Here is a 16,818-nt window from a genome sequence, read left to right as displayed (position 1 = left end):
GGAAGCCTATTTCAATTCAGGTCATGGCCAGGGAGGGCCCCTTGGAGGAGGTGACCCTTGGCTGAACCTCAAAGGATAAGAAGTAACCCAGAGGAGAGCCAAGGTGAGAGAGTTCCAGGAAGGTGAATTGTGGAATTGTGGACCTAACAGCAGGGGTTGGGAGACTGCACCACATGTGTGAGAAACAGGAAATGACAGTGCCAGTAAGATGCAATGATCCAGGAGAGGGCATTAGAACCTTTAGAAGCTTCCAACATGATTATAACCCTCCACCGCTCCACATTTTTAAATGATTCGTCACATGTTCTAAAATAAAGTTCAGATTCATCAGCTCTGAGCCCAGGACCCTTCTCTCCTGGCTTCCTGGGCCTCACTTGCACCACTGGGCCTCGTTCCCCATCCATCAGTTCTCCCCAACAGGCCCCTGCAGACACCTCGTTCTTCCCTCCACTCTGCCTTTCCTTTACCTGGGAAGCTGGGCTCCCACTTCCCGACCTGCCTAATCCCCTCCCCTTCCTGTGTTTAAAGACCCAGTTCCTGCCGTTTCCTCCAAGAAGCTTCTCTGACCTTCCCAGGTTGAGGGGACCATCCCCTCCTTTGTGCCCCCACCATTCTTCCTGGGTACAGCCACCATTCCTTCTGCTGTAACTGTTTGCCTGTCTTTCTTCCCATGTGACTGCATGCTCCTTGGGGGCAGGGACTGAGTCTTATTCATTTTGGCACACTCCGTGTTTTTCTGGTAGGTGGTTGTATATACACTGACATCTCCAAAACCTTTTCTGCCTCCCAGTTCTCTCTCTTGAGCTTTAGACCCATACATCTTCCTGCCCCCTAGATACATTCGTGCAACTGGCCTAGAGCAGTGGTTCTGGCACAGGTGTGCATCGCAATCACCTGGAGGCCATTCAGGCTGCTGCTGCAGGAGACAGTGTGTGCACCTCTTCCCAATTCCCCGTTTAGTGATGCACGTTTAGTGATGTCAGAGGTAGCCTGAAATCAGTCATGATGGGATTGGCACCCCAGGAACTGGAAAACACCACCCATCAGGGCTTCTCCCCGTCCCTGGAGGGCCTGTTGCTAAGCATTTGGCAGGATGCCTCTAGCTGGAGGGCTAGACAGTTTATTAAAACCCAGATTGCTGGGCCCACCCACAGAGCTCCTGATTTAGCAGGGCCTGAGAATGTGCATTTCTAACAAGTTCCCGATGGTGCTGATGCTGTTGGTCTGGGGACCACAGTTTGAGAACCATTGGCCTACAGGCACCTCAAAACCATGTCCAGACTTAAAACCGTCATCTTTCCCTCAAACCCACTCCTCCTTCTGTGTTTTATGTTGCAGGGAATGGCAGCACCATCTACCCTGCTTCTGAAGTCGGAAACCTGGGAATCCGCTTGAAGCCTTTGCCTCTCTCAGCCTCTGTGGCTCAGTGATCATCAGGTCCCGGCAACTGTCCTGCAGCAACCCTCCTCTCATCCTTCATCTTCTGCCCAGCCCCAGTGCCTGGGCCCTACCTACTTGTGCTTTATCTCTCTCCTTATCAGCAGTCCTGCACCAGTCTCCTTGGTGAACACTGAGCTTTCATCCTCGCCCCTCTGCGGTCCCTTCTCTGCATCACTGCCAGGACGGTCTTTGTGAAGTATCTGTCCAATCATGTTATACCCAGGCTGAATGATGTCAGCGGCTCCCCATTCATTTTCTTTAGGAGTGCTTCTGTCTAGAGCTCCTATTCCTCCCTCAATCATCAACACTGGCTTCACTGTCCCCCTCCTAGAAACTGTTCTTTTTTTTTTCCCAAGATGGAGTCTTGCTCTGTGGCCCAGGCTGGAGTGCAGTGGTGCGATCTTGGCTCACTGCGATGTCTGCCTCCCGAATTCGAGTGATTCTCCTGCCTCAGTCACCTGAGTAGCTGGGACTACATATCACCATGCCTGACTATTTTTTGTATTATTATTATTATTTTTTTTTAGTAGAGACAGGGTTTCACCATGTTGACCAGGCTGGTCTTGAACTCCTGACCTCAAGTAATCCACCTGCCTTGGGTTCCCAAAGTGCTGGGATTACAGGTGTGAACCACTGCACCCAGCCCTAGAAACTGTTGTTAACCCTCTCCCCTTCCTAGGCTATGCTGGGGTCTTTCGTGGGACAGAGCTGCTTACCCCACAGCCTCCGGATTGCGTCTCTTCCTGCCTGCTTTGTGCATTTCACTGCAAACTCATGAGGCATGAGGGAGGAACTGAGTCTATTAGTTTTTTTTTTTGACAGAGTCTTGCTCTGTTGCCCAGGCTGGAGTACAGTGGCGCTATCTCAGCTCACTGCAACTTCCGCCTCCCGGGTTCAAGCAATTCTCCTGCCTCAGCCTCCCAAGTAGCTGGGATTACAGGCACGTGCCACCAAGCCCGGCTAATTTTTGTATTTTTAGTAGAGACGGGGTTTCACCAAATTGGCCAGGCTGGTCTTGAACTCCTGACCTTGTGATCCATCCGCCTCGGCGTCTCAAAGTGCTAGGATTACAGGCCTGAGCCACCGCACCAGGCCCATTAGTTCTTTTTAAATCTCTTCTTCTTCTTTTTTTAATGCTTATCATTGTGTCTGGCACACAGCAGGCCCTTGTCTTAGCTCGAATTACCCCAGAAGAAGACTAGGTATTCAAGTGCAGGCCATTTATTTGGGAGGTGACCTGAAGAGGCACCAGTGGGGGAAGTGGAGAAAGCCAGTGAAAGATGTCTTATCAGGCCAGCTGCCCCTGGCGACTAATAGAAGCTCAATCTCCGGTTGGGGCGGGTAGGGGGACGCTCTGGGAGAAGATAAAGAACACACTTCAGAATGATCTTCCTCAAGGGGGTACATATCCACTGTTAAAGCAAACTAACTATGGCCTGAGAAGGACTCCTTACTTCTATTTCTGAGTCCTTGTGGATGAGCTGTAACATAGCTTAATAGGCAGACGAGATTGAAATCCTAATTTAGGAGTATGCACCTGTAACAATAGCTGAGTCTTGGCCAATCCCAGCAGCTGTACTTCAACCACTCATGGACTGGCGAGTGTTCAAACTGTGTTCAGATAAGGCAAACTCCGTAACCAATCCACCTGTTTCTGTACCTCACTTCTGATTTCTGTACATTGCTTCCTTTTTTTTGTCTGTAAATTTGTTGTGACCATGAGGCACCGCTGGAGTCTCTCTGAATCTGCTGTGATTTTGGGGCCCGCCTAATTTGCGAATCATTCATTGCTCCATTAAACTCCTTTAAATGTAATTTGGCCAAAGTTTTTGCTTTAACACCACCAATACCCATCTGTTGGTGACTAAGGGGTGCTTCTGGGGGCACCAACTCTCCAGTACTACCCACCTGTGCAAAGGCCATTTGCACAACCAGAACCAAGCCCTCAGTCCCTGTCTGCGTGGCCTGCAGTCTTGGGCTCATAGAAGTGGATGCTGAGGGATGTGGGCAGGCACCGCTGGCTTTGGCATGGCTCTCCCTGTTTGATAAGTAGATCTGAAGGAAAGGGCATGCTGGGCCGAGCTGATAGCACATTCCAAAGCCCTGAGGCTGGAAGGAGAAGCCTTGGGGAGCAGTAATTAGTTCTCAAAACGGCGGTGGGGAGAGGTCTGCTTTGGGGCCTCCTGGATGGGCATGTTCCACGGATGACTCTGGGTGGTGGAGCTCATGGTTCAGAGTCACGCTATCCCATGGGACTTTCTGATGATGGAAATGTTTCATATCTGCACTGGCTAAAACAGGAGCCACTGTGGCTGCTAAGTGCTTGAAATGTAGCGAGTGCAAGTGAGGAAATGAATTTTACATTTTATTCAATGTTAATGAATTTAAGTGTAAATGTCCATAAGTAGATGTGATTAATGGCAGATGTGGTTGCTGTACTGGACAGAGCAGGGCTAGAGGCTCCATCCACCTCTCCTTTTGCTTCTCTGTCCTCTGCCACTAAAGCAATTATGAGCTCCTGTGACGGTGGGCATTACGGTGCCCAAAAACACATCACCTGGAATGTTACAGAGTCCTCCCCTTAGTGGCTGAGTTTGGTCCTCAGAGCCTTAGCCTTGTGTCCAGCTGCCACCTGCAGGATTTGGAGAGCAATGTGCACAAGGTGTATTGATCCCTTGTCCCTGAGCTAGAGATGGCTGGTGCCTGGCAGCAGCCGAGCCCCCTCATCCTCACTGCCCTTGCTCTGTGGAAACCCCTCTCTACAGCAACTGGCTGTATAGAGGATGAGTGGGGAGCACGACTCAGGACACATTCTCAAAACTCTTGGAGAGGGCTTAGTGGGGAACCCCCAGGCTCCCGGTAGCCATTTGTATGAAGTTAGCTTGTGGTAAGGGCCTTCATTTCAACAGGGGTTTATGTCTCTGATGGTTAATTTGATGTGTCAACTTGACTGGGACATGAGGTGCCCAGACATCTGGTTTGACATTATTTCTGGGTGTGCCTGTGAGGATGTTTCTGGGGGATATTAGCTGTGAGTCAGTACACTGTGTAAAGCAAGTGGCCCTCCTCATGAGAGTAGGCATCATCTCATCCACCGAGGGCCTGCAGAGAACAGAAAGGAGGAGGAAGGTTCTCTTTAGCTGATGGCTTGATCTGAAACACTGATCTTCCTCTGCCCTCTTCACTGCTAATTCTCAGGCTTTCAGACTTGGACTTTTTTTTTTTAGATAGAGTCTCACTCTGTTGCCCAGGCTAGAGTGCAGTGGCCCAGTCTCGGCTCACTGCAACCTCCAACTCCTGGGTTCAAGCGATTCTCCTGCCTCAGCCTCCTGAGTAGCTGGGATTATAGGTGCCTGCTAGCACGCCGGGTTAATTTTTATATTTTTAGTACAGATGGGGTTTCACCATGTCCGTCAGGCTGGTCTCAAACTCCAGACCACGTGATCCACCTGCCTCGGCCTCCCGAAGTGCCAGGATTACAGGTGTGAACCACCACACCCAGCCCAGACATGGAGTTTAATCTCTACTATCAGCTCCCTGGCTCTCAGGCCTTTGAAAGACACCACCATTTTTCCCAGGTCTCCAGCTTGCAGACAGCAGATCCTGGGACTTCTAAAATTCCATAATTGTATGAGCCAATTCCTTACAATAAATCATGTATGTTTATATAGACATATATGTATTATAATGACACACATACACACACACCCTATTGGTTCTGATTCTCTGAAGAACTCTTACTAATACAGGGCCCATTTTTAAATAATAAAAGGCGGCCGGGCGCGGTGGCTCAAGCCTGTAATCCCAGCACTTTGGGAGGCCGAGACGGGTGGATCACGAGGTCAGGAGATCGAGACCATCCTGATCTACACGTGAAACCCCGTCTCTACTAAAAAATACAAAAAACTAGCCGGGCGAGATAGCGGGCGCCTGTAGTCCCAGCTACTCGGGAGGCTGAGGCAGGAGAATGGTGTAAACCCAGGAGGCGGAGCTTACAGTGAGCCGAGATCGCGCCACTGCACTCCAGCCTGGGCGACAGAGCTAGACTCCGTCTCAAAAAAAAAAAAAAAAAAAAAAAAAAAAATAATAATAATAATAAAAGGCAATTCCCCAAAGGAGCTAGACATTTTCAGAGATGCTAGGCTTTCTACAATAGGCCTCTACAGAAATTTTGGGATTGGAGGGCATGGCCTAACTCCAGACTCTAAGCCTAACTCATGGCCATGGAAGGACAGAAATTAAGCCTCATGGACAACTGAGAGATGGAACTAGACTCTAGGTGTGGCCAGGCACCAAAGGCAAGTCATAGACCAGAAAGCCCCTTTCCACCAGGGGCTTTATTAGCACGCTGAGCCTCCCACCTGTGGGAAAATGGAGTCCTAATTAATGTTCTCCATGCCGTGTAGAAACCCCAAGCTGAGAAACTAACATAAAAACATGTTTGGCTGGGTACGGTGTCTCACGTCTGTAATCCCAGCACTTTGGGAGGCCAAAGCAGGTGGATCACCTGAGGTCAGGAGTTTGAGACCAGCGTGGCCAACATGGTGAAACCCTGTCTCTACTAAACAGAACAAAACAAAAATATTAGCCAGGCATGGTGGTGCGTGCCTGTAGTCCCAGGTACTCTACTTGGGAGGCTGAGGCAGGAGAGTCATTTGAACTTGAGAGGCGGAGATTGCAGTGAGCTGAGATAGTGCCACTGCACTCCAGCCTGGACGAAGGAGTGAGACTTTGTCTCAAAAAAAAAAAAGAAAAAAAAAAAAGTTCGACTTCATAGAGGATGCAGCAAAGACAACCTCAGAAACTTCTGTACGGGGAAGTGTTCTCGACCCCACAGAATGTATGAAAATACTTCAAGCATTAACTGCTGCTGAATAAAGACAAAAAAAATATATATATATGAGGAAGTTCAGCACTACTCATATACGGATTCATTCATTCATTCAGCAGTTTTTTTCTGGACACCTACTATGTGCCCGGGGCTAGGGATATATCAGGGTACAAAACAGGTCCAAATCTTGCATTCTTATAGCTTATATTCCAGTTGGGGGTGGCAGACAATATATAAGTCACGTACAGAGCAGACTTGATAATGATAAGAGCTACGAAGAGAAGTAAAGCACAAAAGGGGATTAGGAAATTGTGGAGGAGGATGTCACAATTTAAAATATCATGATTAGGGAAACCTCACAGAGAAGGTGGTGAGAAGGTGAGCAAAGTGGGTGTCTGGGGAAAGAGTATTTCAAGCTAAGGGAATGGCAAATGAAGATGACCTGAGGCAGAAGCATGACTGGAAGTTTCAAAACACAGCCAGGAGGTCAGTGAGACTGCAGGAGTGAACAAGAGGGAGATTAAAAGAGATGAAGCTAGAGAGGTGAGCCAAATTGTGAAATTTTTTTATTTTTTAGGGTTTTATATGTTATTGCAAGCCAATAGTTTTAAGCAGAGGAATGACATGCTCTGACTCATGTTTTAACAGGAGTCAATAGTTACTCTGGGATTTTTTTTTTTTTTTTTTTTTTTTGAGACAGTCTTGCTCTGTCGCCCAGGCTGGAGTGCGGTCGCATGATCTCAGCTCACTGCAACCTCTGTCTCCCAGGTTCAAGAGATTCTCCTGCCTCAGCCTCCTGAGTAGGTTGGACTACAGGCATGTGCCACCATGCCTGGCTAATTTTTGTACTTTTTTTTTTTTTTAGTAGAGATAGGGTTTCACTATGTTGGCCAGGCTGTTCTCAAACTCCTGACCTCAAGTAATCTGCCTGCCTTGGTCTCCCAAAGTGCTGGGATTACAGGCGTGACCCACAGCGCCCGGCCTAGGATTTTTTTTTCCTTGTTTTTTTTGACTTGAATAACTAGATGGAGGGAATTGCTATTAACTCATATGGGAAGACCAATGTTAGACAATAATTTTGTGAGAAGATATGGAATTCTGTTTTGTAAACTTCATGTGAAGATACTGAGTAGAAAGTTGGATAAATGAATTTAGAGCTGATAGAGGACATCTATGCTGGACATATAAATTGGAAGGTCACAAGCATGGAGACAGTATGATCGTATGATATCACTAAGAACTTGATATCATACGTATGATATCACTAAGAACTTGAGAGAATATATTAGGCTGGTGCAAAAGTAATTGCGGTTTTTTGAGCAGTGATCCAAAGACTGAGAACTCAGAGGGTTACAAGGCTATAGGGTTAGACAGTCCAAATATCCAACAAACAGGAGAACTTATTCCTAATGAACAACAAAATAGACTAATTTGAAAAGTAAGTATACTGAAAGTGTTCAAGTAGTTAAAAGAGTAGCATTCATAACACACACAAAAAGATTATGAAACATGAGCAGGCAGATATGATGAAAAAGAACCAGATAGAAATCATGCAAGTGAAAAATGTCAATTACTGAAGTAAAAATCTCAATGGATGAGTTGGACAGCAGGCTAGACACAACTGAAGAGAAAGCCAATGAATCAGAAGACAGAATGGAAGAAATCCATCAAACTGAGAAATAGGAAGATAAAAATTTCCTCAATTTTTAGGAAATAGGTGTTTGTATTAAGTGCTGTCTTTGGGTGAAAGCCACCCTTCTTAAAAGCTAGGGGTCACTGTCCTAACCAGTCAAGCTTTTGAGTCCGAATCCAGAAATGGAACAAAATCCATTTGTTTTGTTTTTGTTTTGAGACAATGTCCCAATCCAAGGTTGGAGTTCTGTGGCATAATCAAAACCTAATGTAACCTTGAATTCCTGGGCTCAAGCAATTCAACCATCTCAGCCTCCCGAGCAGGTAGGATTACAAGTGTGTGCCACCACATTTGGCTTTTTCTTTTTCTTGTTCTTTTCTAACAGACAGGGTCCTGCTGTGTCGCCCACAATGATCTTGAGTTCCTGGTCTCAAGCTATCCTCCCATCTCAGCCCCCAAAGTGCTGGGATTACAGGCATGAGCCACTGTGCCTAGCCTGGAACAACATTCTTAGCAGAAAGGAAAAGGTAATTTATTTCTAGAATTAAGGAGTCACTGGCAGGATTGAAGTCCTCTGCTAATAAGAAGAGCTAACATTTATTGGCTGCCTAGTGTGTGCCCGTCCCTGTTCAAAATACTTTACATGGGTCAGTAGCAGTTGGTGGCTTGGGGATGGGCTGAGGGAACAGTCAGTACCTCTGTAGATTAAGTGAAGCAGCTTCTCTCCATATCTGCTGGAGTTCTCCCTGATTTCGTCTTCCCTCTCGGTTTCAATAGCTCCTATTTCCAATCTCTTGTCTTCAATGTTGCTGTAGTTTCTCTAAGGTATTGTTGGGTCAGTTAACCATCAATTCAATAGTCAAATAACTGTTTTCTTTTTAATTAAGCAATTTCATTGTGCCAGGTTTTTATCTTGTAAAAGTAAGGGGCATAGACATTGATTAGACATGGAGCTAAGCATCTGATTGGGGACCAGATACATAGCTCATTTCAATACCATGTGATGAGTGTTACCATGGGGATTATGGCAGGTGCCTTAGAAGCATGGCATCTTGAGAACAATGCCTCAGAAAACCAGTAGACCTAAATAAGTGAAAAAAAAAAAAAAGGGAAGATTGCAAGGATTTGGCATTCCAGGTAATGGGAATAGCATGATCACAGGCATGGGAATGTAGAATTTTGATGCATGTGGGAAATCCTAAATTGTAGCCTGAAGTGCAATCTGGGGAATGGCTCTCCATTTCACTGAGGACAAAGTCCAAACTCCTTAGCCATGTGTATGATGTCTTTCATGATCTGGCCCTAGCTTCATTTCTTAGCACCTGTCGCACCCACCTTCTATTCTTGCACCATATTGAACTACCTGCAGTGACCAACTCAGTGCCTGGCACATAGTAGTTCTTCAATACATGTTCATTGAATGAATAAATGAGTGGCAGAAGACAAGCATGGAAAGGCAGGCAGTGGTTGAGCCATGGAGGACTCTGCTTGGAGTGTCGAAACCGAGATGGTTTATGCACCTAGGCAAGGTTGACTGTCTCAGAGGACCCTGTGTATTCATCAGAGAATTCAGTTTCTGGGTCTTCAATATTCAGGCTTCTGCTGGAGTGGACTTTGTGTCTTCGAATTCTCTATCTTGTCTCTCCAACTAGATTGTGACTCTTTGAGGGCAGAGACCATGTCCAATGTCCCATGCAGTGATGGACATCAGTACGTGTTGAACTAAATCTGTTTGTAGAAAAAGCTGGAATTGCCTGTTTACATCTCCACAGAAAGGGGAAACATGAGATTTGATCTAGGGATGCCTGTCTGAGCATTAGAATAATCACAAATGCTGAATTTAGAAGCCAGTCTCCCCTGCTGCTGGCTCAACCACGACGGCAGGGTGGATCCCCTGAAGCTGGCCACACCAGAGTGGTCGCGTCTTCTCTCAGCAAGTGGTGCAAAGCTGTTGGGCATTGAAGGGTAGAATAGGCCTTGTGAGGTTCATGGGCAGTGAGGCACTTTCCTCTACCAGCCAGACTGAGAGCAGTGAGCCTGAGGCAGAAGGATGGAGAGAGCTTTTTGTCTTCTTCAAGTTCCATGGCAGAGAAAGCAAGATACTTCACTTCCCTAAGATTGGTTCCCTAAAAGATTGTGAGATGTGGGTGGAAAGCCCTTAGAATGCCAAAAGCAGGAAGCAGAGGAACATATCAGTTGCATTGTTTGTTAACCACTAGCATTGACTATTTACTATATATGAGCTCCGCCTTCAGTGCGATGAGACACAGACATGTGACATGTGTACACAGATGGGAGAGAGAGCAACACACCTGAAAGCAAATAGAAAACAGCTCAGAATGAAGAACTTCCTGGAAATAAGCACTACATAGAGGCAGAATAGGAGAGGAGTAAGAACACTAAGTTGGTGTTAAGCAAATCCGAGCTTGGTTTGAATCTGAACTCTACCACATACTGTGGGATTATGAGCTGGTTACTTTACCTTTGAGCCTTGGTTTTCTCATCTGTAAAACAGAGATAATGTTGCCAACCTATTTTGTAGTTGTGAAGACTCCTTGAGATAATGGGTGCATAGCATGGTGGTTAGGAGTGCAGCCTCTAGAATTAGACTCCCTGGGCCCAGATCTTGACTCCCATCACTTCCTAGCTGTGGTCTTGGACAAGTTACTTAAATCTTGGGCTCCAGTTTCCCATTCTCACAATCAGGATAACAACAGTACCTACACCATTGGTTTGACATGAGGCTTAAATGAATTTTATTTCATGTAAAGCTCTTAAAATAATCTTGGAACATAGTAAGAGCTCAACAAATCTTAGATGTTTCTGACTACACACAGCCTCCTGTCTAGCTCAATGAATTGAAGCCGTTATAATAATCAGAGAAGATGTAGATCAATCAGTGTCTTCATGAAAGCTTGGGTAAAAGAGGCCTAGAAGGGGGGCAGAAACCAGAGAGAAGAGGGGACATTTGTTGGGGAATGGATTAAGCAAAAGCTTTGGAAATCGGAACAGCGAAGCTGGCCTGACCAGAAGATGTGCCAGGGTGGAGTTGAATGGTTGGGTCTTGTTTAAAATTAACTTACGTAAATTTCTTTAAAATATCCAGTTTCTATAACGTGGTGCAAATAACAATAGCTACCCCTTCCTGGGTGTTTGCATTGTGCTGAATGCTTCATATTTTAAAAATCTCCTTTACTTCTCACAGCTGTTCTGTGAAGAATAGTAGCTCTTATCATTCTCAGATTATTTTATTTCAGTGAGAAATTCAGCTCAGAGCTAAACACTTGTTCAAGATCTCCTTGCTAGTGAGAGGCAGGACTGAGATTTGAACCCAGATTTGTTGAACCCATTCTGAGGTTCTCTGAGGCAGGAACAGTCCTACCACAGAGGAGTTGCTACAGAGCCAAAGTTCTCATGACGCCAAAGTTCTGGGGGAATCTGCCTTGGAAGCTCTCAGACCTTTGCTGTATGTGGAACAGAAAGGCCACTAACAGTCACCCCTTGCGCTGGAGAGTTGGGCTCCAAGTTTCATTCCCAGCTAGTTGGTGCCAGTGTCTAAGTCTAGTGCGAGTCAGAGCTTTGACCTATCTAGTAAATAAGCCCCATAGAGTTCCAGGATGGCAGCCTCAGGGCAGGGCCTCTCCCTGCCATTGCATGATCACTAGGCCCTCACATCGCCAGCCCTGAAGGAGGTACACATTCATGGTCTGTCAGCCGTCCCGCAGTACAGCTTCCCACCACACCTGATTTGAGGCAGCATCTGAAATGAGGCTGGGAATAATGCTGTGGAGGCAATTCCAAGTCATTTCAAAGAAAGGTCAAGCTCTTTCCTCTTCCTTTCAGATAAGCAGATTTGTAGCTGTCCCTACCCCGTACTCCTTCTGTATAAAACCGACTTGAAGCTGCCTCCATTAAGTGTTGGCTGACCATTCCTGCTTTTAAGAGATCAAAGCTATCCTGGCCAACATGGTGAAACTCCATCTCTACTAAAAATACAAAACATAGCTGGGCGTGGTGGTGTGCACCTGTAGTCCCACTGCTTGGGAGGCTGAGGCAGGAGAATTGTTTGAAACCAGAAGTTGCAGTGGGCGGAGATTGCACCACTGCACTCCAGCCTGGCAACAGAGACTCCGTCTCAAAAAAAAAAAAAAAACAGTCCAGAGTAGAAAAATACTTGCTGAATTATCAATGCAATAGAAACGAAAACCTATGTGCACACAAAAACCTATATGCATTTTTTTTTTTTTAGACAGAGTCTCACTGTCCCTCAGGCTGGAGTGCAGTGGTGTGATCTCAGCTCACTGCAACCTCTGCCTCCTGGGGTCAAGTGATTCTCGTGCCTCAGCGTCCTGAGTAGCTGGAATTACAGGCACCCACCACCACGCCTGTTAATTTTTTTGTATTTTTAGAAGAGACAGGGTTTCACTATGTTGGTGAGGCTGGTTTCGAACTCCTGACCTCAAGTGGTCCGCCCACCTCGGCCTCCCAAAGTGCTAGGATTACAGGTGTAAGCCACTGTGCCCAGCCAAACCTACATGCAAATGCTTATTGCAGCTTTATTCACAATCTCTAGAAGCTGGAAGCATCCCAGTGTCCTCCAACAGGCCAACAATGGAACACTACTCAGCAACAAAGTATCGAATTACTGATCCATACAACATGGGCAAACCCCAAGTGCATTCATTATGTTAAGGGAAAGAAGCTGGACTCAAAAGGCCATACATGAATTCCATTTATATGACATTATGGAAAAGGAAAAGCGATGGGGTGGGAGAGCAGACTCGTGGTTGCCCAGGGTTAAGGGTTGGGGAGGTTCGACTACAAAGGGACAGCACGAGGGAGTCTTTTGGGGATGATGAAAGTTTTGTATCTCGATTGTTGTGATGGTTGCATGATAGAACTGTATACCAGAGTGAATTTCATAGTATGTTAATTTTAAAAAGTCAAGCAACCGTTGAAGTTTTTGGAAAAAAGTTGTGGAGAGGTGGGGAAACAGGGAACTACATTTAGATACAAGTTAATTTTGATTGGTCCCCGAGTGAATAAAGGCTCACTGTATTCAGCAACAAACGAGCTTGCTGTTCTCAAAATATATCTGATAAAACTGGAGTTTGTGGGACTTCAGCTGCATAAAGAACAGAGAGGTCACAGGTATGTCTGGTGTTAAGAAATAAGACTTTGCTTCTAAGAAATTACACAGTCTGTGCTAGAACTAAACCCTTCAAGTTCCACGAGCCGTTATCTGAGATGATCAGTGTCTGATTGCATCCTAGGAAAGTCCACAGAAATGCTGTCTTCAGTGGAATCTTGTCCCAAGGGGCATGCCCAACTTACACGATGCATCCCAACGCTGTCTGTGAAACTTACTTGGATGAATGTTAAGACCAGTGCTTACCTGAGGGCCATGACTTTGTGGCTTAGATGATGCTTCCTTTGCCAGGAAGGTCAATTATATACTAAACTCTGAACACGCGCTGACTGTGTGTCTTTCCTGGTTAAATGCATTGTTCTAATAAGTTCATCAAGTATAAAACCTGGTGATGATGGATTGTTTTGTTCTCCCCTCACCTTGCTGCTGGAAGAAAGATAAAGCCAGTGTAGGGCTTGGGACGATCAGATCCAGAGTTAAAGTCTGGCTTCACAGCTGCCCAAATTAGCCAGGTTCTAAAGAAAAATCACGCGACCGACCTATTTTGCTCATAAACAATTTTATTTTGTTTTCTCAGTATGTGCCCTTGAAGATTCCAAAATGTTGGAGTTTCTGATTCTCCTGGGACCAAAGGTAAAAGCATTGCATGGAAACACTCAACCTTGGCTCATTACTCTCCTGAGGAGCGAAGTCGGGGGGCCTCAGAGAGAGGGAGCTGACACTCACGCCTTATTCCAAGATGGGTAACACAATGAACAAAGAATTAGTAAAACATAGACTCAGTCTGTAGAGGGCTTCAAATATACATATTCTATATATATAAACCTGTTATATAGGATTTCAACTTATTGGTTTCCTTGTGATTTGTAATTAAAGTACAAATGATAAAGATGTTGCACACTGCTGATTTCCCCTTCTCAGCCCCCCTCCCTCCCCAACATAAATAACATTACAAAGGTCAGCTGATCCTAAGAATTTTTGTTGTTGTAAATATTTTGTTTTAAAATTCATATTCCCCTTCCTCCCCTGCAAACTACCTCTGAGAGTTTGTAACATAGCAGCATGGAACGTATGAGACTGAGGACAGCATGGAGGTCTAACGGAGAGAGCGCTGAACGTTGCTTCTCACCGACGGGCACCAGATGGGCTTCTGCATTTCCACTGACAACAGAGGCTACGACAGGAAGCAGAGAATGAGCAATGCGGCTTCGTCCTCCTCCAAAGAGGAGGCTAGCTGGACCACTGAGAAAAGCCCTAAAGGCAGTGAGGTTTTTGGAGACAGAGCACAGCTCCAGAAATGTCTTGGCTCAGTATTTACACAATATCTTGAAGCTGCACTTTCCTTTTAAGAAATGTGTGTTTCTGAAGGTGCCTCTTCTGAGGCTGGTTGGGGGAAAGGACAAACTTAAAAACAAACCAATTCCCGCATATGTAAAAGTCCTGTTATAAGTCTTAGTTATTTTCACACACATCATTAATAGTAGATACTGACAATGATTGGTTTCTTTTTTCTTTTTTCTTTTTTTTTTTGAGAGCATGAGTAAAGAGAAAGAGAGAAAGAAGAAGTGCACTAAGGAGAGCGCCGTCCCTTCTTCAGCATTAAGTGACACTGGATGGTCTGGATTCGGTTCTTGGCCGGGACAAACTCGGGCTGAAGCTTCAATGTGGATTCATACCACACCAGTGCTTTTTCAAATTCTTCCTGTGAGGGTCAAGGAGACAAACGTGAGGGGATGGCATCACCAGGCTAAATATATACTGTGACCTCTTTTTTCTGAAGAAGCACCTCTGTGCTAGGGACAACCCTGCAGCGTTTGCTCAATGGATCTAAGTCTCTGTGGAAAAGTCTGAGGTTCCTCTGGGAGGAAACAGCTGCCTTCATCCCCGAGGTATAACATCACAAAGGAAACTACGGCAGAGCCCAAGAACAAAAGGAAAAGGGGTAGAGCAGCTTTTACAAACCCAACGACAGTCATAATTGTGGTAATAAGAAGACCTAACAGTCCTGAGTGCCTGAAATGTGTCAGACACTGTGCTAGGTGCTTCATGAAATCCTTCCATTTAATCCTCACAGAAACCTCTAGAACCATGCCTGACAAATGCCCATTATGCATCTGCCTAAATTTTCTAATGTAGCTAGAAACACGGAAACTAAGTCAGGTATCTCAATTGGACTCGTACATTTTGAAGAGTTTTAAAATTCTCTTTAACATTTAAAAACGCCAACAAAAATCCCTGCCATATTGAAGGTTAATCTTTTACTTAGAGCTACACTCTTAAAGAAGAGCCCAAATCAACTGGTTTAATGACTTCTAGCCAAATGAGAGACACAAGTCCTCGTTCACAGTAGCAAACTTCACATTTACTGGGGGCAACAACAGATTCTTCAATTTAAGAAGCAGAGGGAAATCTGCATATTCGGCAATATCTCCCTGGCAAAATACTTCTCGCCTCTGAAGTCAAGGAAGCTGGCAGCCCGGGGCTGCTCACTCTGCAAGTCATTGCTGAGAGCATCTTGGGAACAGCCCTATGTGTGATGCCACATTTTAGATGAAAGTGAACGGCATGATTCTCATGCTAAACTGGGTTATGACAGCTTTGAGGGGGTCCCCCTGGGATTTTCAGTTCTGAAATCAGTTCTTGTTTCTGATCAGAATGAGGGATCTGGATGACTTTGCCATTTTCTCTCTAAATGGTATTCCATGAAACTAGTGGAATTTCATCATTCATTAACTACTTGGTGAGCACCTACCACGTGCCAAAAACACTGTGAGGCACTGGGAACAGGGAGGTGAAGAGGAGTCTTGTCCCCAACGAGCCCATGGGCTAGAGGGAAAGACAAATCCTTAAACAAAAAATTATAAAACAAGGTGAAAATCCAGCAAGAAAAATACGCACAGGGTGTCATGAGTGCGACGACAGGTACCTTAGCCTAACCTGGAAGCCACAGAGCATGTGTGTGTCTACATGGCGTGTTAGGAGAGGTTTTCTGTGGTGTCTGCAGGAAATTGTAGGTAAATCTGACTCTGCTGTTGGTGTTCAACTCATGTTGAGGAACTACGTAGTTGCAAATACTTAGAATAATTTCATGTATTATTTTTCTAAACACCTCTCAAACCCTTATCCATAAAATATAACATTGTTTTTTTTTTGGAGCTAGCAATTTTAGACAAGTTTAGAGGAGACTGGTGGGCAATGACATATTCAAAGAGGTTTTGAAATCAAAGATGTGCTACTGTTTGGCAGACTTGGTACATTCTGCTCACACCCCCATCTCACCATTGCCACGTAGACATTGCCCAGAGTGAAGTGGTTCACAGCAAAGTGTGGTGCGATCTCTACTGCCATGGTGGCTACTATGACGGCGTCATTCCAGAGCTTGGCATTGTGCAAGATGTTGGCCAGGCTAATCAGGGGCACATCCTGGGAGAAGAAGGAGAATGGTGAGAAGGGAAAATTGGGTTTTGAGCTTTCATTCTTGTTTTTGGTGATCATAAAGAATATAGTCGGTGCTTCCTGGTGAATGATTAGAATAGTGCCACTCAAAGCGCTTTTCTGCTGTTTGCTACTGGTCTGTGATAGATAAGGTGCTTGTACCAGAATATCAATCAATTCCGTCTTTCATTGGCAGAGTCTTGCTTCGAAAACCAAACACAACAAAATGTCAGCTGAAGTAAACAATCTGCTGAATGATGTAGTTGGTTTCTTCTGGTGAAGCTCCTTGTCTCATTGCAGACTGCTAATAAAAAGTCTGTGTACTGTCCA

At 45.4% G+C, this 16,818-nt stretch overlaps 1 protein-coding gene across 2 annotated transcripts in view; it reads right to left on the bottom strand.

Moving 5' to 3' along the window:
* Positions 1-13,595: 13,595 nt before the first annotated feature.
* Positions 13,596-16,818, bottom strand: part of TTC17 (tetratricopeptide repeat domain 17) — a 146,344-nt gene continuing 143,121 nt past the window's right edge. For both annotated transcript variants that reach the window (XM_011963261.1, XM_011963262.1), the window contains 2 exons: positions 16,333-16,476; positions 13,596-14,755 (listed from right to left, as the gene is read on the bottom strand). In XM_011963261.1, coding sequence (XP_011818651.1) covers positions 14,624-14,755; positions 16,333-16,476 — 276 coding nt within the window. In that variant the 3' untranslated portion in view covers positions 13,596-14,623. The remainder of the gene's footprint in view (positions 14,756-16,332; positions 16,477-16,818) is intronic.

This window comes from Colobus angolensis, unplaced genomic scaffold (genome assembly GCF_000951035.1).
Source record: "Colobus angolensis palliatus isolate OR3802 unplaced genomic scaffold, Cang.pa_1.0 Scaffold61, whole genome shotgun sequence".
Taxonomy (NCBI): Eukaryota; Metazoa; Chordata; class Mammalia; order Primates; family Cercopithecidae; genus Colobus; species Colobus angolensis.
This window is presented reverse-complemented; position numbering and strand designations above follow the sequence as displayed.